Genomic DNA, 24571 nt, shown 5'->3' with positions numbered 1-24571 from the left:
CAAAAAAAAAAAAAAAAAAAAAAAAATCAGCCCCTTCATTTTCTTGTGAAATGGTGTCAAGGACCCAGGCTGTATGGATTAGCTGTTTGCCTGTTCAAAAAGGAAAAAGAAACGATGTTATTTTCTTGAGACAAACAAAGGTAGAAAATTATTTTTTCCCCTAAATGAACGTGAGGCCCTTATACACCAATGAGTAAGCTTAATAAGACAAAGGGATATTGTTTTTCTACAGCATGAAGGTCAAGGGGTTAGGCTGACAGTGGAGGACAGCATGTGCAAAGGCCCTGAGGCATAAGGGGGAACGGGGTGTGTAGGGATCCAATCATTCAGCACAGCTGGGACACAGGCCTCTGTGGGCAAACCGAGTGTGACCTTAGCCACTGAAAGACGTCAAGTGTCTAATTGTCCTGCTTTCTACCACTTTCTCTGCTGCCACCCAGCCCTCTCACTCCCCGCTCTGGCCGTGCTGAGCCACCGGCGGTACCTTAACACACCTTGCCCGTTTGCTCTCTCATCCTGGACGGACAGTCTCCCCTTGGCCTGGCTCACCTCCCTCATCGTGTCCGGGCCGCCTTCTCCTCCCAGCCCCACCGCAGCCCCCCCAGCTTCCCTCTACCACATAGCCCCCGGCGGGCCAGAGGGAGTCATCTACTTCCAGCACTCGGCCCTTTCTGGGGGGGGGACTAGACGGGCCCCGTGGCCACTTGAAGGTGTTAGGTCCTACGGTTTCAATCTGGGGAGATGCAGGCCGGACCTCATTGGGCAGTGTCCTCTGGTCCTGCACCTGGGTACCTTTGGAGACGTGAGAGGGGACAGAACAGAACTTTTTCTTCCACCAGGAGCCAACCCCTAGAAGAAGCCGAAATCTGTGGGCTCTGCCGGTCCCGAGGCCCGTGAGGTGGACCCAGGATCCAGGCAGAGCACAAGGACTGGGCTCCATTATGCACCACAGGCCAGGTCGGGAGCCCCTGGGATCTTTCCCCACCTTACCACCTCTCCTTGTACCAGAGAACCCCAGCTGCTCCCCGGCCCCAGGGCGTACTCGATAGCCCGGAAAAGGACAGAGCAGAGGCACGGCTGGCTGACCTGCCTCTCCCTGCTCTCTGCCCATCCACCAGAAGTTTGACTCAATGACGTCTGGGTGGGTAAACAGAACCACCTGAGCCAGAACCGAGCGTGGTCAGAGCACAAGGAAGCCCATCACAGTCAGCTCTGGACCCTACAAAGCTGAGCCCCAGACGTTTTCACCCAAACACCAGTGGTGGGCCCTGGACAGTGGGGGAGGGGATGCCACCTGGCACGGGGACCACACCTCCTAGGCTTTGACACAGCGAAGCCAGAGAACCCAACGAGGAGGACGGGAAAGTTACCCTCATTTGTCGATAAATCCAGTCTGTAAACACGGTCACGTTTCCGTACACTCCCGGTCGGTAAGCCTTAGCACAGCCAGACCCCCAGCTCGTGTCCCCAATCAGCCACCAGACGCTGCTCTTCAGAGTGACCAGAGGGCCTCCGCTGTCACCCTGGGGGACACAGCAGGTTACAGAGCAGAAGTGAAACCCCAGGCCGTACATCACAGAGGGCAAGGAGGTGGGGGTAATGGGAGGGGCTGCAGGTCTCCTCCGACGAGGTGACAGTCATATAGTCCCCCAAAGAGACTGCAACAGCGACAAATTGGCGTCTGCATCAGTTAATAGTTGCCAAATAAATGGCTGCCCATATTTTTAAATAGTCAAAAGACTTATTTCTGTGACACTTCGACCACATAGCGCCTTCCGGAGGAAGCAGCGGCGTGCATTGTTGGGGGTACCAGGGCTGTCGCACCGTCCATGGCCGTCACTTCCCACGGCCGCCCCCGGGCCCCAGGTCGGGGAGGAGGTGCTCCTCACGGGCCCCCTGGGAGCCGGCCAAGGCGCAGAGGCCGAACGCAAGCTGGTCATCACCTGGCAGGAGTCAACGGTTCCCTGCAGGTACCCTGCGCAGATCATGGCCGGCGTGATGAGGTCACTGTACACCTGCTTGCTGTCGCACCGCCAGGGCTCGATGAGCTGCACCATCGCCGCGTTCAGCCTATCCGAGGTTTTCCCTGCAACAGAGGATGGCTGGCTTTCCCAGGAAGCCTGGACTCCCTCCCGGGGGGCGTGGAGAGACAGCCACGCCCTTCCTCCCATACTGGCTCCTGGGACACCGGGGTATCTTCCAGCTGCTGGGGTCTGTGTGTAAAGCGGCTCCAGATTGGGTTTGGTAGCAGACTGCCTGCCTCTGGGGCTGGGGAGCTCCGCCTGTGTCCTAGACTCATCCTCTCCCATCACCTGTGTCCTAGAATCATCCTCTCCCATCACCTGTGTCCTAGAATCATCCTCTCCCATCACCCAGCCACTTGGTTCCCTGGGGTCAGCTTTCCTCCTTCCTTGCTCCCTCTTCTCTGGACCGTTCCCAGGGCCACCGGAGGAGCCCTGTGTTTCCACCTCAAACACCCGACCGTCCTCAACCCCACACGACCCTTCACTCTCTGACCATCTGCCCTCGGCTGCCAGCAGGTGGAAACTTCCTAGACGCTCGCTGGGACTTGCACTCTATGTCTCCCAGTTGCTACCTGGATGTCTTCTGGGCCCTCTCCTAGAGGGCTCCTCCACCCAAAGCCATACCGCACCCCGCCCCCCGTCCTCCGGACTCGGGAAATGGTCCCACCACCCACCGGGGGGCTCGCGTCACAGCTGGAAGCCGCCTTCCTGTGACTCTCTGCTCTTTCTCTGCTGACACTCCATCCATCAGCAGCTCTGAAGGCTCTGTCCCAAACGTGCTCCCACCCCCACCCCACCCCCACCCCCCGTCTGAGCCGCCTTCTTGTCTCGGAGGACACAGCACTGGTCCCCTCACCGTGCTGTTCCGTCTGCCCTCACCCCCAACCCTGCCGTGACTCCCTACACAGCTCTCAGATCAAGTCACTCCAGTATCCTCATTATAGCCTACAAGGCCCTATGCGACCTGGCCCCAGGCTGCCCCCTCACCCCGGCTCATCGTGCCCTGGCCACACTGGCCCTTCTGTTCGTAAGACACTCTAGTCATGCAGATCTTAGCTCAAATGTCCTCTCTTCCGAGAAGCCTTCCCTGACCACCGCTCGCTGTCGCAAACCTCCGCTGTTTGAAAGCACCTAGTTCAGTTATTCCTTTCCTGTCTGAGCACATCCTGCCCCCAGACATCCACAGGAGAATGTGAAGCTCCTGCGGGTAGGGATTTCTGTCTCATTTTGTTCACTGCTGCATTCCCAGCTCTTGGTCGGTGCTCCCCAAATTGTGGCTGACTTTCCCTTTTGTCTTGGATGCTGGGAAACCTCGCTCACAACTGGAAGGCTCAATCCAGGAGTTTTCTTTAGACCAGATGCCAGGACACCCAGGGCCACCGACATCCCCCCTACCCCTCCCAACCACCCCGCCCTTGAGCTATTCACCGTGCTTTAAAAGATCCTTGGAGGTGTGCCCTAAACACTTTTGGAAGGATGTAAACAATATATAAATGCACGACTAAGCCCATCCAATGCTCCATAAGAATGCAACAGCAAGGATCCCTTCATTTGAAAAACGTTATCTGAGATGAAAGCAAATTGTAACTGAAGGCAGCTGGGCCAGCCTGCGTCAGGAGGGTCTAGCGCCTCTTCCCACTCTGTGGTGTCAGGGCAGGAGGACAAAGGCTCCGACGCCTGCAGCTGGCATTGCCGGTCACACAAGCCCATCCTCACCGAGTCTGTTATCACTCAGCCATCAAAGGCAGGCAGACTTCCAGGCGGCCTGTTAGCGACCATGGGGTACAAACATGGGGGCCGTGTGCCCCTCACACGGTGGCCTTCACCCTTCAAAAACCAGTTTCCACACATTGTTCCATTTGGTCTTAATAAGGGCATGGGGTAGGTAGGGCAGCTAGGATTTTCCCATCTAGCACGTGGGGAAACAGGCAAAAAGACTGGGCGAACTGCCCAAAGTCGTCAAATCACTTAGTGGTAGAACCAGGATCAAAACCTAGACCTCCCGCTTCAGAACCCAGTGATCTGCTCCTGAGACCCGCAGATCCCCTGCTGGGAGCCTCACCTTTCTCGTAGGTGGACCCCCACCCGGAAATCCAGCAGGCCTGTGTCGGTTCCAGCATCATGCCCGGGTTGGGCAGACACACTGGTTTCACTCTGTCTGTTCCAAGAAGGGAAAACAGCGTGAGCGGGTCTGGTCTAACTGAAGGCCTCCGGCGACGGTGTCCACCTGGATCTTCCCTGGGCCTGGGACCACCAGCCTCCTGCCCAGGGAGACTTCTGGATTCCAGTGTGTCCTGGCATCCCCTTTCCTGCCCCTGCCAGGACCCTCCTTCTAACAGGCAAGACGCCCCCCTCTGAAAGTTAGGGTCTCGGAGGATTGAAGATCGACAGTCCTGTGACACAAAGAGTTGACACTGGACGTGGTAGGGCTGCATCGGACTCAATTGATAAGGATGGAGGTAAGTGATTAGCAATTTATAATTAAACTCACAACAGGTGCAATTGCAAACCAGCACCCACCAGATGCTGACTAGGAAACAACTTTTCTAGACGTTCACGTGTGCTGATTAAGTCGTCACCGTGCCGAGGAGGAAAAGTGCCGCAGTGAACGCATCCCTCAGTGGCATCCCTCAGTGACTCGGCCTCTGCTGAGCCCTCTTCTAGCAGCCAACCCCTCCCCTGACTCCACACGCTACAACTCAGTGCAACTTCCTTCCTTCTGGACATGACAGCACATTTTATTTCCAGTCAACCTCTCCTTAAGATGCGGTCAAAACCGTTCACGTACCCCGGGCTGCAGGAACGCTGCTACGCACCGTTAAAAGTCAGAGGCGTCTGCAGCTTCATAAGAGCGATGTCGTTGTTCTTGGTCTTGGAATCGTAATTCGGGTGGGAAATCACTTTTGCTACTCGGTATCCGTTTCCATAGAACATGAAAGATTGTCTCAAAATTCCTGCAAAGGCCGTCCAAATCTTGGGATTGTTAAGAGGTCTGGAAGACAGACGTGAACACCGCTCAGCGTGTCAGAACCACAAACACGAAACGCTCATTCGACGGCCTTCAAAAGTCACCCGCCCGAGCCAAGGTCTCCAAGGCGACGTGATTTGTCAAAAGCCGCACGACAAGGCTGGCCAGGTGGTCTCAGGCCCCTCCCCCTCCACACCCCACACAGCCCCCACTCCCCTCCTTTACCTCGTCAGTGAATCCTATTCCTTCCGTGCTTCCCCGCCAGCCGGCAAACCCTCGCGATTCCAAGAACGCTTATTCTTGAGCCTAAGTGCCCTCCTGAGGTTTGAAACCCCATTTCCGGCGTGGCTAGGTCTAACTGACTTTTACATGCTAGAGCATTTCCTGGCACACAGTAGGTGCTTAATAGGTGTGTACTGATGAACAGACTCTGAGTCTAATAGCCGTCCTGGCATTACCTTTATCTGGGTATTTCCCTTCTAAGAAAATCCTAAATCCTACAGCCCATGGAATATGGTGGATGGAAGGAAGGGAACGCTCTTGGGTAATAAACACTGCTTTCTTCAACCATACAACAGCCCGTGGAGCAGCACACCTGTCTTACAGGTGCAGATGCTACAGGCAGCCACCTCGAGGGGACTGTCTGAAGCCACTGAGCCGGAGAACGGCCAGGCCAGGCCCGGCCTCACTCTAAAGAAAAATAACTCTGATGAGCGAGGCTTTTTCAAAATAGCCACGTGACCAAAACAAACACAAAAAAAACACAAAAAAACCCTCCACGTTTAAGAAAAAAGGAGGGGGAATAGTATCTTCTACAAAAGCTAACACTGTAAATGATGGCTACCCTTGCCCCTCTCCACCCCCCTGTATGGGCAATGCTGTGGCCCAGGGTGTTTAATGGACCACAGAGGACCTTCCTGCATGGCAGTGTGAGGTCTGAGTGTCTTTGAGTGCACCCTCTCTGGGGATGAGCACCCAGGGGAAACCAGGCCTCCCAAGAGGGCAGGGGACTCAGGAAAAGTGGGACAGCTGAGAAGACTGTGGGCTAGAAGGAGTTCTTTCTTTCTTTTTTTTTTTTTAATAAATTTATTTATTTTATTTTTGGCTGAGTTGGGTCTTTGTTGCTGTGCACGGGCTTTCTCTAGTTGTGGCTCGCGGGCTCTAGAGCACAGGCTCAGTAGTTGTGGCGCACGGGCTTAGTTGCTCCGCGGCATGTGGGATCTTCCGGACCAGGGCTCGAACCCGTGCCCCCTGCATTGGCAGGTGGATTCTTAGCCACTGCGCCACCAGGGAAGCCCCTAGAAGGAGTTCTGATCACAGCATCACCCCAGCCCCACACTGCATCCCTGCGCCAGACCCCAGGAGTAATGGACGCCCGCTGAAGGGATGGGCTTGGCCACGCGCTGCACGAGTCATTTGACCCTCCCAGCGAGGCAACGACCTGGGCGCCCTTAGAATCCCCGCGTGTCCACAAGGAAACCGGAACTCGAAGGACTCGGAGACTTCACTCCAGGCCGCAGGGCCCAGAGCCTCCGCCTCCCAACCCGGGACCCGCCCCCGCGGGACTTACTCCTCTACGCAGTGGGCGGCGGTCACGATCCACTCGGGGGTGATGATGGAGCCTCCGCAGACGTGGGTGCCTTGCACGTGCAGGCTGACCTGCCAGGGCCAGTCCCCCGGGGCAGCGCTCGACCCGCCCACGATCCGGCTCTGGCGTCTCGTCTTCCCGGAGACCCCGCACTCTGAGGGCGACAAGCACAGCGCGTCCGGCCGGTGAGCGAAGCAGGGCCGCCCGCTCCCAGCCGCCTGACGCCCGTCACACCCGGTGCCCAGACGGCCCCCAGCCCGAGGGTCCTGTCTGGCCGGAGGGTGACTGTTGTCTGTTCTTGTTCCTGTTTGTTTGGGGTCCGACTTTCCGAGAATGTGTCCTGGTCTCTTTGCGTTGGGGGGTGGGGTGAGAGGAGGTGCTTCCTCCCCCTCCCCCCCAGGAAGCACCACTTCTGCTGGCACTGGGTGCCCCTGTTCCTTAGCACTTGTGCGATTCCATCAGCGTCTCCCGTACACCAGGTGGGGGGCCTGGATAACAAAGGCCCTGGCACCCCCTCGAATGCTCAGAGGCGCCAAGATTCCCGAACAGAGCTAAGGAGGCTTTTCTCACGTGTGCTGCTCTCAAGCTGCCAGGAGGTGGATGGCGGCGCGTGCGCGGGAAGGCAGGGCAGGCACCTGCTTTCTCTGGACCTAAAGAAGCTTGAGCCAGCCTGGGTGGGAAGGTACCAGCGGGACCACTGGGGCATGCGTCCACCTAGGGGCATCTGCTAGCTTCAGCTGTTCAAACTGAACAGCCAAGCTTCAGGCCTGAGACCCGAATGGGAACAGGATGGGGCTGTCCCAGAGAAGGGAGCGCAGGGACAGTGTCCTCCATACCAGTAGAAGGTTTGGAAGCTATAAATAATGCAAACACAGGGGCGGGGACACGCACAGGCGTCCAGCTCCAGCGCGCGGATGCCCTAGAGTGTGGCCCCGGCAGTTTCTTGAGCTCTCCCGTCCTCATGGGACAGCTGCTTCTTGGACTTGAGGCTGAAGGTGTCTCAAGTGCATCAGAATTCAAGAAAGGAGCCCCTTGGGCAGAGTGCTGGGCATGTCCTGACCTGTTACCCCACCTCATCTCTCCACATCCCCCAGAGACACAGGGAGATACATTTCTATAAGTACCAAATGTTTCTTATTTTAGAAACACAAAAAGGAAAACCAAGAATCACTTACCTATGCAGCGTAAAGAAACCACTGTTTTTGAAGAACAGACATCACTACAAAAGAAGAGGGGAAAATTCTGGTCACTCTAACAAACGAGACACTTGATTCTCAAAATGCTTAGAAATGAATATTTTCTTCTACTGTTCTCACTCTCTGCCTCCCCAGACAGAGAAGAGTCCACAGTTGAAGACTTGAATAAGGAAAGTAAATCTATATACATAGGGGACGGTAGTAAAGAGCAGACACTGAATCAACGTGCAGGGGTCAAATCCAAGCTGTGTGACCTTGGACAAGCTTCCTAACCTCTCTGTGCCTCAATTTCCCCATCTGCAGAATGGGCTAATATAGTACCAACTCATAGGATGGTTGTGAAGATAAGCACACATCATATCAGCTGTTATTAGTTTTCCTTGGGATTTAAAACGATCCTGTAATTTTGTAAGGAAGACGTTCGTAAACTTCCAGATTCCTATAACTGCTTTACGTTTACCGCACAGGAAACTATACAGTCAATCATTTGCTGGGAACAGAAGAAAAGTTACTCCTTTGGGGGGCAGACATTCCGGGTTACCTATGAAAAAGAAACAACCAATGCATTCCACCGTGTACGGAATTTTCCCCCAATAGGCTGAGGAGAAGAGAAACAGCCCTGACACCCACATGTTCGAACCTGGCCACGTTCTGTTGAACGTAAACAGCTCCCAGGGCATCCACATGGGGCCAGACCACTGTTACATGATGGATCAGGACGCGGGCGCGCCCACCGCACGATCCCATGAGCCTGGTCCAAGCCACACGGTGACCAACAGGCCCCTATGCTGGCTGACACGAGTAGCCGCACTTCCCAGCCAATCCCAGCCATAGCCTGGCTTCATGCCTGCCACCCACCTTCTAAAAAAAAAAACCATTAAGGTACCAACTACAGAATCACCCTCGCTTCCGGACAGCATCCAATGCAGGGCAAAGCCCTGCTTCCTGGAACCTTCCCCAAAAGGACTCAACACAAGCCCACGCCCTGTAATAAGTCCCTTCTCACCCGCTTCCATGGAGACACCCACAGTTCCAGGACAAGGCATGTCCCGGCGGTCTCTGGCTGGGGGGCATTGGATGCCGAGAGAAGACATGTTCCCATTAAGAGAAGATGCTTCCTAAGGATCATAAGGGCATTCTCCTCTACACACTGTGCAGCCACTGGCATCAGGGCGCAAAGCGGCCACTCAGACAAACCCTGCGAGGACTCGGGTAGCAAAGAGCAACTTCTGAAAGCAAAGAGGAAAGCAGTTCTCCCACCTCACGCCATGCATGCCGGGGACACCACATCCCAGGCAATGACCTTCTCTTCTTTCCTCCAAACCCTGCAGCCACCTTGTGAGTTACCGAGAGGTGGCAGCCTTTCCTCCCCTGCTCAGCCCTGATTCCATGTAACCAAAGACGATGACGAGACAGTCGGGGGCATTTACAAAGAGCCCAGGCAGCTGTGTTTAGTTCCTCGGGAGGGCAAACCACGGCCTGCTGTTTTGATGGGCACACCTGGCCGTGTGCACCCCTTCTCCTGGGCTCACCCTCTCACATTCCTGGGGACAGCCAGACCAGGGGCCCCAGGCAGAAGTCAGCCCGCCGGGCCACCAGGAACGCAAACCTGCCCCCAGCCTCCCACTCACACGGAAGGAGGGGAAGTGTGACCCGTCCATCCTCCCGTCAAGGCAGCATCTGGCACCTGGCCAGCAGGAGGTGCCGGCCTGCCTGGCCACCTGGGGATGGGAGATAGGGACCTGGGAGCTGAGGAGGACTTACGCAAGAAGGACACTGTGTATCTTTCACGTTAAGGAACATTTGGATAGTAATGATCCTAGGAAGACCGCAACCATTTTCAACATATGCAACACAAAATGAGTTGCTCAAGTCCAGCCCTCTCCCCCACCCTCCGAAACAGCTAAACCATCAACCATGGGACCAGCTCAGGCTCATTTCCACCCACCAGACGCACTGCGACCCGCCCAGCGCTGCGAGTATCCCTCCAGGTACAGGAAACATTGGTGCCCTGGACCAGCCGCTCGCTCCTAGGCCCACCCCTTGCACAGCATCCTCTGACACGATTGCTTGGGCTGGGGGACCAACCACCCCCGCTGCCTGGCGCTGAGGGGCTTCTTGGGAAGCAGGATTTCCAGTGTGAAACCGGCAGAGTCCTGGGCAAACCAGGATGAGTTGATCACCCCAGTGGGGACCCTGAGACATTCTTTTGGACTCCTAGACACACACCCTGACACACAGTAAGGTACATGTCTAATGTCCGGAGAGAGAAAAAAATCAGGAAAGAGGAATTTCAATTGTGCAATGTTACCCAATACCATGGAAGGCAGAGGGCAGAGGGCAGAGGGCAGAGGGCACAAACAAGATGGCAAATAAACCTTAGTCACTTCCCTGGAATAAACCCAGAGCTGCTCAGAGGGACGGTCCTACATAAAGTCCAATCTCCTCCCCATGAGAAACTCAGACAAACCCGCAGGTGCAGCAGAGAAATCAAACTCTGGACAGTGATTCTCCCTGATGCCTCCTACTCATTCCCATTACACAATTCTTGAAAGGAAAGAGGAAATCACCGTGGCCAACAGGCACATGGAAAGATGCTCAACATCACTGATCATTAGAGAAATGCAATCAAAACCACAGTGAGGTACCACCTCACAGCAGTCAGAATGGCCATCATCAAAAAGTCTGCAAATAAGGGCTTCCCTGGTGGCGCAGTTGTTGAGAGTCCGTCTGCCGATGCAGGGGACACGAGTGCGTGCCCCGGTCCCGGAAGATCCCACATGCCGCAGAGCGGCTGGGCCCGTGAGCCATGGCCGCTGAGCCTGCGCGTCCGGAGCCTGTGCTCCGCAACGGGAGAGGCCACAGCAGTGACAGGCCCGCGTACCGCAAAAAAAAAAGTCTATAAATAACAAATGCTGGAGAGGGTGTGGAGATAAGGAACCCTCCTACACTGTTGGTGGGAATGTAAATTGGTGCAGCCACTATGGAGAACAGTATGGAGGTTCCTTAAGAAACTAAAAATAGAGCTACCATATGATCCAGCAATCTCACTCCTGGACATGTTTCTGGACAAAACTACAATTCAATAACATACATGCACCCCAATGTTCATAGCAGCACTATTTACAATAGTCAAGACATGGAAACAACTTAAATGTCCATTGACAGAGGAATGGATGAAGAAGATGTGGTCCATACATACAAGGGAATATTACTCAGCCCTAATAAAGAATGAAATAATGCCACCTACAGTAACATGGATGGACCTAGAGATTATCGTACTAAGCAAAGTAAATCAGAAAGAGAAAGACAAATACCACATATCACTTATATGTGGAATCTAAAATATGACACAAATGACCTTATCTAAGAAACAAACTCACAGACATAGAGAATAGACCTGCGGTTGCCAAGCGGGGAGGGAGGTGGGGGAAGGATGGAGTGGGAGTTTGGGATTAGCAGATGCAAACTAGTATATATAGGATGGATAGGCAATAAGGACCTACTGTATAGCACAGAGAACTATATTCAATATCCTGTAATAAACCGTAATGGGAAAAGAATATGAAAAAGAACGTATATATAACTGAATCACTTTGCCATACAGTAGAAATTAACATAACATTGTAAATCAACTATACTTCAATGAAATACATTTTTTAAAAAGAAATCACCAAATTAAATACCTGTGGTAGAGTTTTTTATAGAGATCGATATTGTTGGCACTGACATTCAGCTTCATGAAGCTTGTGGCCCCGCTGTCATCCACTATTCCTTGGCTAGAAAAAAAACTATTCCTGAAAAAGACAGAAAATCTTATGTAAAATAATGGGTTTTGTTGTGAGCATTCGTAAATCCTATGTTATAGCTACATCAGAATATGACATTCTGGTTACGAGGAACAGCATAGCATTTGGGAAAACAAAAACACAACTTCCAGTCAAGTGACGCTGCGTTATAACCATCTTTCCATCCGATAAGCCTGAAGTGTCAGGGAAATGTCCTCCATCAGTCGTGTTTCTAATCTAATCTGGATTAGGATAAAGAAGCAGTAAGAATAAGGGTGTGTGAGTACATATAATGTAACAAAATTACACCTGTTAAAATGCTCCCAGTGATAAAATACAGACCCTGAACCGTGATGGGGCCTCACCTACGTCATTCCCAGTGACATACGCTGCAATTGGGGGCTGGCATTTTGAAGTATTTCACTAGCTAAGATGCCAGCTTTCTTATCAAGTGGTAATTCACTTTGAAAACTGGCATAAAGGCAACACACTAGAATTGCACAGAATTTACACGGTGACACCCCCAAGGAAGAGACGGTGGCAATGAAATCGCACAGCCTTTCCCTGAGAGGCCAGACGGCTGCCACGCGTTGACAAGGATGGTCTGGCGTGTCCCTGGCTGGAATCCTGAGGAGGGGGCACTCCCACCCCCCTCTCCCACCTCCTCTGGTGGCTGCATGAGGAATGAATTCTCTAACGGATAAATCTGTTGATCAGCTCTCTTCTGTTCAAAGGCCTCCAGCGCCTTCCGCGCTCACGCAGTGAAGGTTATGCAGATCTGTTCCCTCCAGACCTTCCCTGCAGCCCTCCCCTCTCGCTACCACCCAGGAGGTGAGTGGAGTCAAGGCTTCGACCCTACCTGGGGGCTCCTTAGGAAATGAGTCACCCAAGACCCTCGGCCAGCACCCTGGACCCTGGTGACCGCAGAACTGGACAGCCTCGAGGAACCAGGAGCTGATGGAGGCCCCAGAGGCAGGGCTGGGGATGCCGTGGAGGGGGATGGGGCAGTGTGTTGCCCACGGTCCCCTGCCGGCTTCCTGGAGCGGCTTTAGAAAGGAGACAAAGGCTCGCGGTGCCCCTGTGTTGGCGCTTCCAGGGAGGGACAGAGAGAAGCACTGATCTTATGTCTCTGCGCCTGTCACCATCATCACGGAGGCCACGGGGCTCGGAACTCACGGGTAGCCCATGTCCTGGCACGCTGCTCTCCCGTAGTTGTCACTCCAGTCATCCTGGCACACGGGGTGCCAGGACTTCCTCTGAGCTGAGTACACCTGAAGGATGAAGTTGGGTCCGTAGAGGCGAACTGCAGGAAGGGAGATTCTGGTGAGTCTCAAACCATCATCCTGTCCGCCACATAAGCCCCACCTTCCCTGGGACACAGAGGCCCTGGGACCCAGAGGCAGGGCTGGGCTCCCTCTTCCCAAGGCAACAGCTACACATGAGAGGTGCCGAGAATCCAGCCTTTCCCCGCAAAATATGCCCTTCGCCCACAAGAACTGAAAACAGGTATTCAGACAAAAGGGAACACTGTACACAAATGTTCGTGAAAGCATTATCCACAAGAGCCGAAAGGTGGAAACAACCCAAATGTCCATCTACCGATGAATGCTCAAAATGTGGTCCATCCGCATAATGCAGTATTATTTGTTCATGAAAGGGGATGAAACACTGACACAATACAGCACCCACGACATTCTGCTGAGTGAAAGAGGCCAGACACAAAGGCTCACACACTGTATGATCCCATTTCTGTGAAACGTCTAGAGAAGGACACCTATAGAGACTGAAAGTAGATTAGTGGTTGCTCAGGGCCTGGCATCTGGGGCTCATCCTGCTGTGGAATGACCAGCCTTGGTCTGATCACTTCCTACTGCTTCTGTGATGAGTGATTCCACACACCATGTGAGTGGATAAGCCAACTGGACGACATCTAGACAATGCATTACGATTCAACACTAGAAAGAACTGAGCTCTCAGGCCACGAAGAGACGTGGAGGAACCTTAAATGCACATCATTCAGCGAAAGAAGCATCTGAAAGGGTTCCAATTCTAAGATACTTGGGGAAAGGCGAAACCATGGAGACGGTAGGCAGATCAGTGGTTACTCGGGGCTGGGGAGTAAGGGATGAACAAGTAGGGCACAGAGGATTTTTAGGGCAGTGAAACTACTCTGTATGACACTGTCATGGTGGACACATGTTAGACATCTGTCCAAACCTACTGTCCAGATGTATACATTGTACATTTATCTGCAATACCGAGTAAACCTTAATGTAAACTAAGGACTTCAGTCAATAACAATGTATCAATATCGACTTATCACTTACAGTGCAGGTACCACCCCAATGCAAGATGTTACAAGCAGGGGCGACTGTATGTGAGGGCCGGGGGGGATGGGAACTCTGTTTGTTCTGTACACGTGAAACTGCTCAGGATTCCATGCAAAGGAACGCTGCGAGTGCAGCGGAGGGAAAGGGGAGGCTCACGTCCCAGCAGAAAAGTGACTTCCAGGATGTGTCATCAAGTCCTGTGGAGTCAGCTGGATGGCAACCACAGGGAAATGGGCACATTAACGATGCAAACACATGTACATTTTCGTGCAAAAACTCTGTGCAAGGAGAAACAAGATACTCTTATTCGTTGCCCCTAAGGAAAAAACATGATTGGCTGATGAACAGGCGTGTGTGTGTGTGTGTGTGTGTCTGTGTGTGAGTGTGTGTGTGTCTGTGTGTGAGTGTGTCTGTGTGTGAGTGTGTCTGTGTGTTAGAAAAACTACCCTGTTCTTTCCTCTTCCTCACATCCTTGTTTCACGTGTGTCTTCTTTACTGCTCACACAGAACATATCACTCCTGACACTTCTGATCACCAAATGCATGTGGGTTTTACCCCATAACAAGCAGTTCTCTGGGACACCAGCTGGGTGTCCAACAGTTTAACTCAGTTCTGATACTCTTTTACCTGGAGATGGCATCAGATCCCACAGGTTGAGGGCTCAGTCCCACAAGACTGCCCTCCTCCCCCTTCCCCTACCCCCCACTTCAGATGCCAGCCCCAAGTCCAGGTTGTCACCTGTGCTTCTGAACGACCAGCTAGAACTCAGAGGTTCCCACGACCCCCTCCTCAGCTTCGATTAATTTGCTAGAGCAGCTCACAGAACTCAGGAAAACCATTTACTTACTGTTTACCAGTTCATGATAAAGGATGGGATAAAGGACACAGATGCACATCCAGAGGAAGAGAAGCACAGGGCAAGGTATGTGGGGAGGGGCGGGAGATTCCGTGCCCTCTGGGCACACCGGTCTCCCCAGATCTTCATGGGGTCACCAACCCGGAAGCTCCCCAACCCTGTACTTTTGGGATTTTATGGAGGCTGCATTACGTAGGCATGTTCGATCATTAACTCCATTTTCAGCCTCTCCCCCTCTCTAGACAGTGGGGTGCGGAGCTACAGTCTAAGCTTCTAACCAAGACCAGCCCCCATCCAGGAGCCATTCAGGAGCCCGCCAAGAGTCGCGTTCTTAGGACAAAAGACACTCCTATCACCCCGGAAATGACAAGGGTTTTAGGAGCTCCGTGTCAGGAACTGGGGTCAAGGATGAAATACTAGAACCAAAGATGCACCTGGTGGTCTTTTCACTTCGGAATCACTAGAGTTTCAGGAGCCCTGTGCCGCGAACGGGGGGCAGAGACCAATACATACACTCTGTTATCTCACAGTGTGTGAGTATATACTCTGTGTGAGTATGTGAGTGTGTGTGTGTGTGTGTGTGAGTGTGCATGAGCGTAAGTGAAATGGGGGAGATGAGATTTTTCACTGCATACCCTTAGGGACTTCCCGAATTATGATCTATTTGAGTACACTAACTCTTAAAGTATTTAAGTAAATACAACTTCAGTATTAAGAAGAGAGAGAGAAAGTCTCTCCAGGTAACATGAGTTTGTCTTGCTAGAGTTTATCAACACATGCACATGCACAGGTAGGGAAACATCAAATGTCATCCCGCCTGAGAGCTTAACCACATCTTCTCAACCTCAAAAACTCCCTGCTTTACTTAAGAAAATGGTGACAAATATATTATCACCAAAATAAAGGCAAGTCACTATGTCAACAGTTTACAGAGTGAGTCACTGCCCAGTGCAAACCCCCTCCGGGAAGGAACTGCAGGAGGTCGGAACTTAGAGGCCAAGGCACCAGCGTGGACGCAGGTCCATGCAGATGGTGCAGAGACTGAGCTCTGGCCTAACCCCCAACCCTGAGGATTCCACGGCCAAGTCCGCACTGCATCTCACACAGGTGCCCTGACCTGGAAATGGGATGTACGGGAAATCCATCCTCCCCCAGGATGGCTGCAGAAGGAAGACAGCGGTGGGGCAGAGCCCGGCCTTTGACTGGCATCACCTGCGTTCAGAGTTAACACAGCTCCCAGAGGACGCAGCAGGCTTTAGGCTCTGGGTATGGCCCTCAGTGGGTATTAGCACAAGCCTCGTCCTCAACGCCAGGGTCATCATTTTCCCTGGCATGACCACTTTACCACCCATGAAATAATTCATTGAAAATAATAAAAGCAGAAAAGGTGCCCACCCCGTGACAACATAGATCACTTGAAAGGCAGCTTGTTTAGAAAACGCAGAGCCCACTCCCAACTTTATGTCTTAAACAGTTTTCCTGTTTTAGTGACGTCGTGGCAGCTGGGGCAGGCACGTTGGCCTGGCCCTGGGCTGTGGTCTCCCTTCCCCCATGCTGCGCGATGCTGGTGGAGGGCTGGCGCTCGCCCACTCTGAGCCTGTCCCGTCATCTGAAAACCGGGCTTAGACGCGAGGCTCAGCCTTCAGGAAGGGATTCAGTTGTGGAACGCTCGGCGTTCGGGACACGGGCCTGACACCGTCACGCTTGCCCTGCTGTGGCCTCTGTGGTGGGGCAGAGCGGTCCCCCCTCCGAGGCAGCCGGCACGGCCCCGCCACTCACCGCACCGGCTCTCGTCCTCGCCGCTGGGGCAGTGCAGGATGCCGTCGCACCAGTGAGAGGGGCTGACGCAGGTCCCCGAGGAGCTGCATTCCATCCCCAAGCACTCGTCCTCCACTGGCAGAGAAACGGAAGGGAGATGTCCATCGGGCTGAGAAACCGAGAAAACCTCCCAGCACCCAGGTGACAAGAGGGAGTGAGCTTTTCCTCCTTTACTGTTAAAGGAGGGGATGAGTCCTTGCCGACGACGTACGTCACAGGGAGCGGCCGCAGGGATCCTGACCCCCTCGGGTCTGTCCCTTTGCTCAGGGGAGGACCCCTCGCCTCGGATCTGGACAGCACCCGCCCTCTCTGCCACACAGGTGAGTCCTGTGATCCACAAACCCTGCCCCGGGCTGATGGAGGAGACGTGGCTGTGGGTACAGGAGGGGCCTGTGGCAGCCACCGCTGTACACTGAGACACAGGGACCAGGTGTGGCCCCGAGGTGCTGCACCCACTGTGCTCACGAGTGTCAGGTGCCACCTAGTGCCTGAAGCACGGGGTAAACTCAACGTGCTTCTCCCACGTGTATGAATATCACACACAAAGGGCACGGGACCTTGACAGCCCACGGATTAGGAGGAAGCATGCAAACGAGATTGGCCGCTTCCGAGAAAGGGTATTCGTGCATCGCGTAACCAAACAGGAGGAAAGAGATGAGAAATTTCCCGAGGGGCTGTGGGTGAGCCCCCAGCCCAGAGAGTAGGGCCACCAAAGGGCCGACGCACCACGACTTGGCCCCGTCCTGCACTCACTGAGCTTCCACAGCAGCATGGCGGCCAGGACTGCTCCAGCCAGAAGGGCGCCCAGGGAGAAGGTGACACACAGGACTTTCTTAGTCCCTGGAAGAAAAGAGTCGAGTGAACAACTTAGTCACCAAGTTTCTTAGAAGTTAGACTCTCAGATATATATGGTGTATCCTATCAAGGAATAATAGTTTCTTATACATTTAAAAATGTGAGTTTTCTCTTTATGAACGTATCCTGGGAGGTCTTACTTCTTCCACAGCACTGAACTTTAGGCTTTTTTTGAGAACCGAAGCAGGAAGCCGTGATATGAAGCAACATACAATAAAATTAAGCTCTTCCACAAGTATGGCCTGAAGGCAGTCAAATAAATGATGCATTAAAAAATGGCTGAAAAAAGGAAACATACCTTGTTCCGGTGATTATAAAGCATAAGCAAAATAATAATAATTCTCCTCAGACTATCATCTCTGTGTCAGTGGTACCCAAGGCAGCGGGGAAAAAGCCTCTTCCTCAAGGTGGTTTGGGGAGGGATGGGACAGAGACACTGACTCATTTAAACAGTCACTGGCCACATGTGGCTATCTGCGCTTCAATTAATTACCGTCAAATGATATTAAATCGTTCGGTAAATTCAACTACTCAGTAATCCCATGTGACCAGTGGCTACTGTGCTGGACTGTGAAGAGGCAGGACATTCCGTCACTGCAGGAAGTGCTACTGGGCAGCGCTGGCATCGCTCCCGGGTCTGGGGGCAGGAACTCTGGGCTCACGTTCCAGCTAAGAATACAAGTCTTTGGAGAAGGTCACCAGCGCTCTCTAGTCAAAACAAACCAACACGCCATTGTCGGTCAGAGTGTAAGCCGAACGTCATGCCAAGGTTCAGAGGAAGGCCCCCACCACCGCCACCCTCAGCAGGTCCTGTGCAGAGAGCAGCTCCTGGCCCAGTGATCCCTTGGGATAGGCGGAGAGGCAGAGGGAAGTGTCCGGGCGAAGGCGCTCACACAGGCACTCCAACCGCTTAGTTCATACAGGAGGACACCCAGGCTGCAGAGGTGCAGTGCGGGGGGGCCTTGCACCCCACCTGTGCACATTCTTGCTTCGAGAAGTCCACCAGACCAAGACGTTCAGCTTCTGGGGTTGAGAGACCAGAGCTGACCCATCTGATCGGGGCTCAACGCCTCGCCTCTCATTTCGTTACCATGTTCTGCCAATCCCACAGTCTGTGCTCAAACCGGCTTAGAAATCACCGGGGAGCCTGTTACCCAGAGATTCTGACTCAGCTCGGGGAGAGGAGGCGTGAGTCTGCAGCGCCACAGGCTCACGGGTGAGGTCACGGCCGCCGGCCTGAGGAGCTCCATGTACCGCCAGCCCCATTATCAGGACTTGGCACTGTGCCTGCATCTTACCGATAGCAGGGCAGGGTCCCCAAGGAAGCTCAGGGGAAATTCCAAGTGGCCAATTTGACCCATTAGTCAAGGATGATGTCTTCCTTTAGGAGACTTCCCTATGTGTTATCTTATCCAAGATAAAATAGCATGCCTGGTGAGTTGAGGGCTATTAAACTAGGTATCTTGAACCTCTTGTTGAGAAGGTGGCAACCTGCCCAGCCCTCACTAGGAGCTTGGGCAGCGGGAGCCCCGGATCTCACCTCTGGGGGACAGGCATTTCGGAATCATTGTCTGGTCGATCGGACATGACTGGGTACTGGTTTGCAACTGTACGGATTGTGAGTGTAATTATAACTGACTAATCATTTACCTTCATTGTTGTCAATTGTTGGTGCAAAAGCCCTATCGTGTCCAGTGTCAACTATTAGTAGCACAGGATTGTTGACCTTCAGTCCTCCAAAACCCAAACATTCACATGTGTATGCCTTGTGGTTCAATGTGAAACACCTACAACTCTTGATAAAACAAATAGAGCCATTAAGATAAAAATGTCCCTTGTATTCCTGCTGGGGTTCTCTTGAGTTTGTGCTGTTTAAGTAACTTGCAAAATACTGTCAAGGCTCTGCCAGGCTACATGCTGCGTGATTCCAACTCTACATTCTGAAAAGGCAAAACTGTGGAGAGAGTTAGATCAGTGTTTGCCAAGTGTCGGGGAAGAGAGGGAAGGATGAGCTAAGAGCATGACAGGCTAAGACTAGGGGTCCTCAGCCTGGGTACCACGGACACCTTGGCTGGGTCATTCTTGGTGGGGGAGTGGTCACCCTACGCACTGGAGGATGTTAAGCAGCGTCACTGGCACCTACCCAGGAGATGCCAGGGGCACCCCCAGCCCAGTTATAACAACCAAAACTGTCTCCAGACATTGCCAGATGTCCCTGGGGATCGAAATCACCCCGAGTAGCAGCCACTGGCCTCATTCTACCCACCACCACCAGAAAGACATCAGTGCAGAGACAAGTGCTTCCTTGATCCAAGACAAATGAATGGAGGGAAAGAGAACCACACAGGAAAGGGGTAGGGGCAGAAAACACAGGAATGGAAGAGAGTAGCGGTGCGGAGAAGGAAGGATGGACGAGCCACCTGTGAAGCGCGAAGGAGGCAGAGGCAAGGACCGAGGCAGAAATCCGAGGGCGACGGCACCTGTGCAGAGCTGGAGTGGTCTGCGGAGGGGCGTCTTCAAAGGGTACGGGTCTTATTCACTATTCCTTACTGTCATTATTTATGGCATGGTGGTGGCACGTGGAAATTCACTCTGTCACTAATCTTTAACTGTGCAAGTGGTGTACGTAGGTAGGCGTATCTCACGAATTAAAATTAAAACATTATCAGTGAAAATGTTCCTTGGTCCAGCCACTGTACTGGCTCTGTGCTCATACTAGTAATGGCAGTACTTGTCCTGCCTGGGCAGTTCTCACCACATCAACTAGCCTGCATTAAAAGCCTGGGAGGGGGGGTGCGACGGGAAGGGGTCTGGAGGGAGAAGAGATAAAATGCAATGCAAAGAAAGGAGATGAATGAGAGGATAAGAAAGATATGGGATTAAGGGGATGGGCAGAGGACACACCACCTTCAGTCCCTCAACCCTCCTCCGTGGCCCAGTCAGGTCTGGCTACAAGACCCTTCAAGGCAAGAGAAATGTTGAAGATGCTTCTGTACAACAGTTCCACCGGCCACTTCATTCACCAAACACAAAATACACAAGCTACCCTTTGAGCACCTTGAACGTGACTTGCAGTGCCCAGGGAATGGTACACAGAGAAAGGTTACATCGTTTCTCCCTGCATTGGGGGTTTACCATCGACTCAAGATGATTCAGCGACAAACCACGCAGACAAGAAGCAGTTCAGAGAAGCCCAGCTAGAAAGACCACCCTGGGTGGTACAGGCCAAGCCATTACCAGAGCATTAGTGGGAGATGAAGGTCTTAGCAGCCAGGAGGCCCCCAGAGGCCCACAGGAGGCGAGACCCAGGCCCACAGCTTTGACACAGAGTGGGCGAGGGGAGAGGTATGCAGAGCCAGACCAGCCCGGCAGACAGAGGAGAGCTGGCACCAGAGCCGGTGGGGCAGACGGGCCACCGGAGAAGGCAGACCCAAAACTCAGGCTCCATTAGAGGAAATAAATGCAAAAAGGGTCCTACTTGAGGTGCATGCTGGTCCCGCCGGGGGTTTGGGCTGCATGAGGATGACGGGTGTCGAGGTGTGCGTCTGAACCCTCGGGGCGTACTGGGGCACCGCGGGCGGGTAGTACTGAGCCGGGTACCCCGCGTAGGCACGGTGCGCCATGGGCGGCTGCGGCGGGTAGAGGCTTTCGGGTTGGAATCCATGGTTCTCATAGTAAGGCCCGACACCTGGTGGTGACCCCTGAATGATTAAAAAGAAGATGAATGACACAGCATTGTAAAGCAGCTATACCCACTAAACATTTTTTAAAAAAATTTAACAAGAAGATGAATGATACAAAACCCTAATTATCCTAAAGGTTAAATATACACCCCATCACACTCAGACAAGACACTGGGACGGTGCTGCAGATTCTTTTTTTTTTTTAACATCTTTATTGGAGTGTAATTGCTTTACAATGGTGTTAGTTTCTGCTTTATAACAGAGTGAATCAGCTATACGTATATATATGTCCCCATATCCCCTCCCTCTTGCATCTCCCTCCCACCCTCCCTATCCCACTCCTCTAGGTGGTCACAAAGCACCGAGATGGTCTCCCCGTGCCATGCGGCTGCTTCCCACTATCTATCTTACGCTTGGTAGTGTATATATGTCCATGCCACTCTCACTTCGTCTCAGCTTACCCTTCCCCCTCCCCATGGCCTCAAGTCCACTCTCTATGTCTGCGTCTTTATTCCAGTCCTGCCCCTAGGTTCTTCAGAACCTTTTTTTTTCTTAGATTCCATATATATGTGTTAGCATACGGTATTTATTTTTCTCTTTCTAACTTACTTCACTCTGTATGACAGACTCTATGTCCATCCACCTGACTACAGATAACTCAATTTCATTTCTTTTTATGGCTGAGTAATATTCCACTGTATATATGTGCCACATCTTCTTTGTCCATTCATCTGTCGATGGACACTTAGGTTGCTTCCATGACCTGCTTATTGTAAATAGAGTTGCAATGAACATTGTGGTACATGACTCTTGGAATTACGGTTTTCTCAGGGTATATGCCCAGGAGTGGGATGGCTGGGTCAGTGCTGCAGATTCCTTTAGGGCATCTTTAATTATGCCAATAACTGAACTCACATAGAATGAAAGCTCACCAGCGTTTCCAATTAATTGGCAATAGTTTTGGGGTTTGTTTGTTTACTATTCATCTTTTGAAATAAAGAAAAAAAAACAAATGGCTGACATTGAGTAAAACAACGTGTAGAAGTCTGGGAACGAGACAATACCCCATCCCCTGAGAGTGGGCTACAAAGTTATGGACTAGCAATGCCAGAATTAGAATGAGAATAATAAGAGCTGACGTTCGAGAACTCACCTGCTTCGGGCATCTGTATTCATGCCCTCCTTGAAGCGTGACCATAACCCCCTAAGATGGTACAGCTGAGATGGATAGACCCATTTTGCAGACAGGAACGTGAGTGACAGAGGTTAAGAAATCTACCTAAAAGGTTTACAACTGGGGGGGTGGCCAGCAGATCTGCTCCCACAAGCATCTTTCTAGGACACATGCGTTTATGTTGAGAGTGTGCGGAGTTCCGCGGCTCCGTCCCTGTCAGTGGAATTTCTGGGACACAGTGTGTACACACACAAACGTGGAAGGGGGGGCCCAGCTACTCCATTTCCCTCTCAGCTCCATCCTTTGGCTGGTTTCCATCTTCTTAGAATGCCCTGCCCTCCCCCTCTGCCTACTTAAAAATTGCCCTCTCCAGGCCCTGCCCCCTCACTGGACACTCCGGACCCCAGCAGCCTGCCGCCTTGTCCTGCGTCAGCCCCCCTGAACCGCCCACTGGCTGGGCCACTCTGGGAGCCACACTTGCCCTCTTATCTGAGTGTCCACATGCAACACTCCTGCCCACTCAGTAATTTGTCCCCTTGCTCCTTGTTGACCGAGAGTTCAGAGAGGACCAGTATTCTGAGCAGAGGCGACTAGATGCTGAGAATTTTAAACAGGGCCTCCAGGGCAGCGTGATTAGAAAGCAATGGGCCGAATGCGAGTTTAATGACTCACCAACGGGCTCCTTCCAAAGTCCAAAGATTACACTCGAAACCAGAGCAGTAACAGAAAGGGATACGAAATGTAATCTCTCATCTAAATGGGGGAACCAGAGGCCAAAAAGCGACACAGGCGTTTGGCCTCTATCTGAAGCATGTAAGAACGTGCCGTCCTTCCCAGGAAAGGTGGGAGCGGTTCGGCCCAGTGAATTCCTGTGCTGTGGATTTAAAATTTAAAAAGGCTCTAGTATAAATAAATACATAATACTAAATAAAGGGGCAGGGGAAGCAAACGTCTGTTTTCCAGATAGAAGAGAGAGAAGAATTTTTTCATTAACCAGTAGAATAACTACTAAATGCACTTATTCCCAGGTATAAGACCATGAGTGAGATGCGATGGGGAATAAAGATAGTGCATTTGTCTCCAAAGTGTGTGTGTTGGGCGGGGAGAGGGTCTCGGGGAGAGGGGCAGCCAGTCCAGTGTCCCACACAGCCATAGCCTGTCCCAGGCTACCAGGAAGCAAGGCGACTCTGTGCTCTGCTGGCTGGCGGTATCCCAAGCGCGCTTTTCTCCCCAGGACTCACTCCCTCTCACCACTGTCCTGCCTCTATCTGTCCCCACACCCTCACCCCTGTCCCCTTGCCCCACCCCAACCTGAGCAGGAAGAGAAGAGGCCCAGGGGAGAATCACACATCCACACCCGCTCGGAGAGCTCTGAGACTTCCCGCTGTGCAGCTGTCACATGGCTCCCCCCGCCCAGCCCCTGCTCACCCCTCACCCCAAGAACGCCTTCACAGCATCCGGGGAGCAAAGGCAGTCCTGCAAGCAGCTTTTAAAATGCCGACTCACACACATAGCTGGAAATAACAGAAGGAACCGGGAACAGAGGAAAGGCCAGGAAGGTAATGATTAACCACTTACTGAGTTTAAAGCCATCCTGATTTTATCAGCTGCATCAGGTAAAGGGAGGTATTTGGAACGTCCAAGCTGACCTAGAAGAAACAACGACAAGACTGTGCTATTTCCGTACCGGTGAGTTTGCACACGATGAATAGAGAATGCAGTAGAAGGGTCACCTCTCGCCAGAGCCATGGCGGTTCTGCCCGCTCACCTTTGCCTTCAGCTCACCACCTCCTCCTGCAGCTGCTCATCCTGAAGAAGACGGGGACCCACTTGCTTGTTAAGTTCAGGGCCTGCGGCACTCACCCAGCTCCCACCCAGAAGCCCAGACTTCCCCGACGTCACCTCCACCAAAAGGAGAATCCAGGAAGAGAGAAACGTGCACAGGGACTTATAGACCGTTGAGTCGGGTGGTGGTGAAGGAAGGCAAAAATCTGGGTCAACTCCTGGCAGTGCCACACCGTGAGGTGTCCTTGGGCGACTGACCTCTCTGAATCTCGGACAGAAGCGGACGCAGCCATCGTGCTGGATTGCTCACGTGAGGATTTAACGCGAGGGCACAGGCAGACACCTCATGTGCCCAGGCTACGGCAGGGGTGATAAGACTCTGCAGAGCACCCACTGGGACAGTGGAGCAACCACCGACCCCAGCGTGGAGCAGGTGGTCTAGAGCTTAGACCCACATGGAGGCCACACCGGACTTCAAATAATCCATATGGAACCGCCCCAACCT

At 52.7% G+C, this 24571-nt stretch overlaps 1 protein-coding gene across 1 annotated transcript; it reads right to left on the bottom strand.

The window, feature by feature from the left end:
- Positions 1-1244: 1244 nt before the first annotated feature.
- On the bottom strand, positions 1245-23889 carry TMPRSS2 (transmembrane serine protease 2). Its single transcript, XM_030835403.2, has 12 exons — positions 23860-23889; positions 20903-21125; positions 17323-17409; positions 16531-16644; positions 12741-12867; positions 11463-11573; positions 7756-7799; positions 6563-6734; positions 4841-5016; positions 4087-4182; positions 1944-2086; positions 1245-1523 (listed from the first exon to the last, which is right to left on the bottom strand). Exons 1-12 carry the CDS (start codon positions 23872-23874, stop codon positions 1245-1247), a joined length of 1587 nt encoding a protein of 528 aa, XP_030691263.2. The 5' UTR covers positions 23875-23889.
- Between the last annotated feature and the right edge of the window lie 682 nt (positions 23890-24571).

The sequence above is a fragment of the Globicephala melas genome, chromosome 4, assembly GCF_963455315.2.
Source record: "Globicephala melas chromosome 4, mGloMel1.2, whole genome shotgun sequence".
NCBI lineage: Eukaryota > Metazoa > Chordata > Mammalia > Artiodactyla > Delphinidae > Globicephala > Globicephala melas.
Note: the sequence above shows the minus strand (reverse complement) of the source record. Positions and strands in the feature narration are given on the sequence as shown.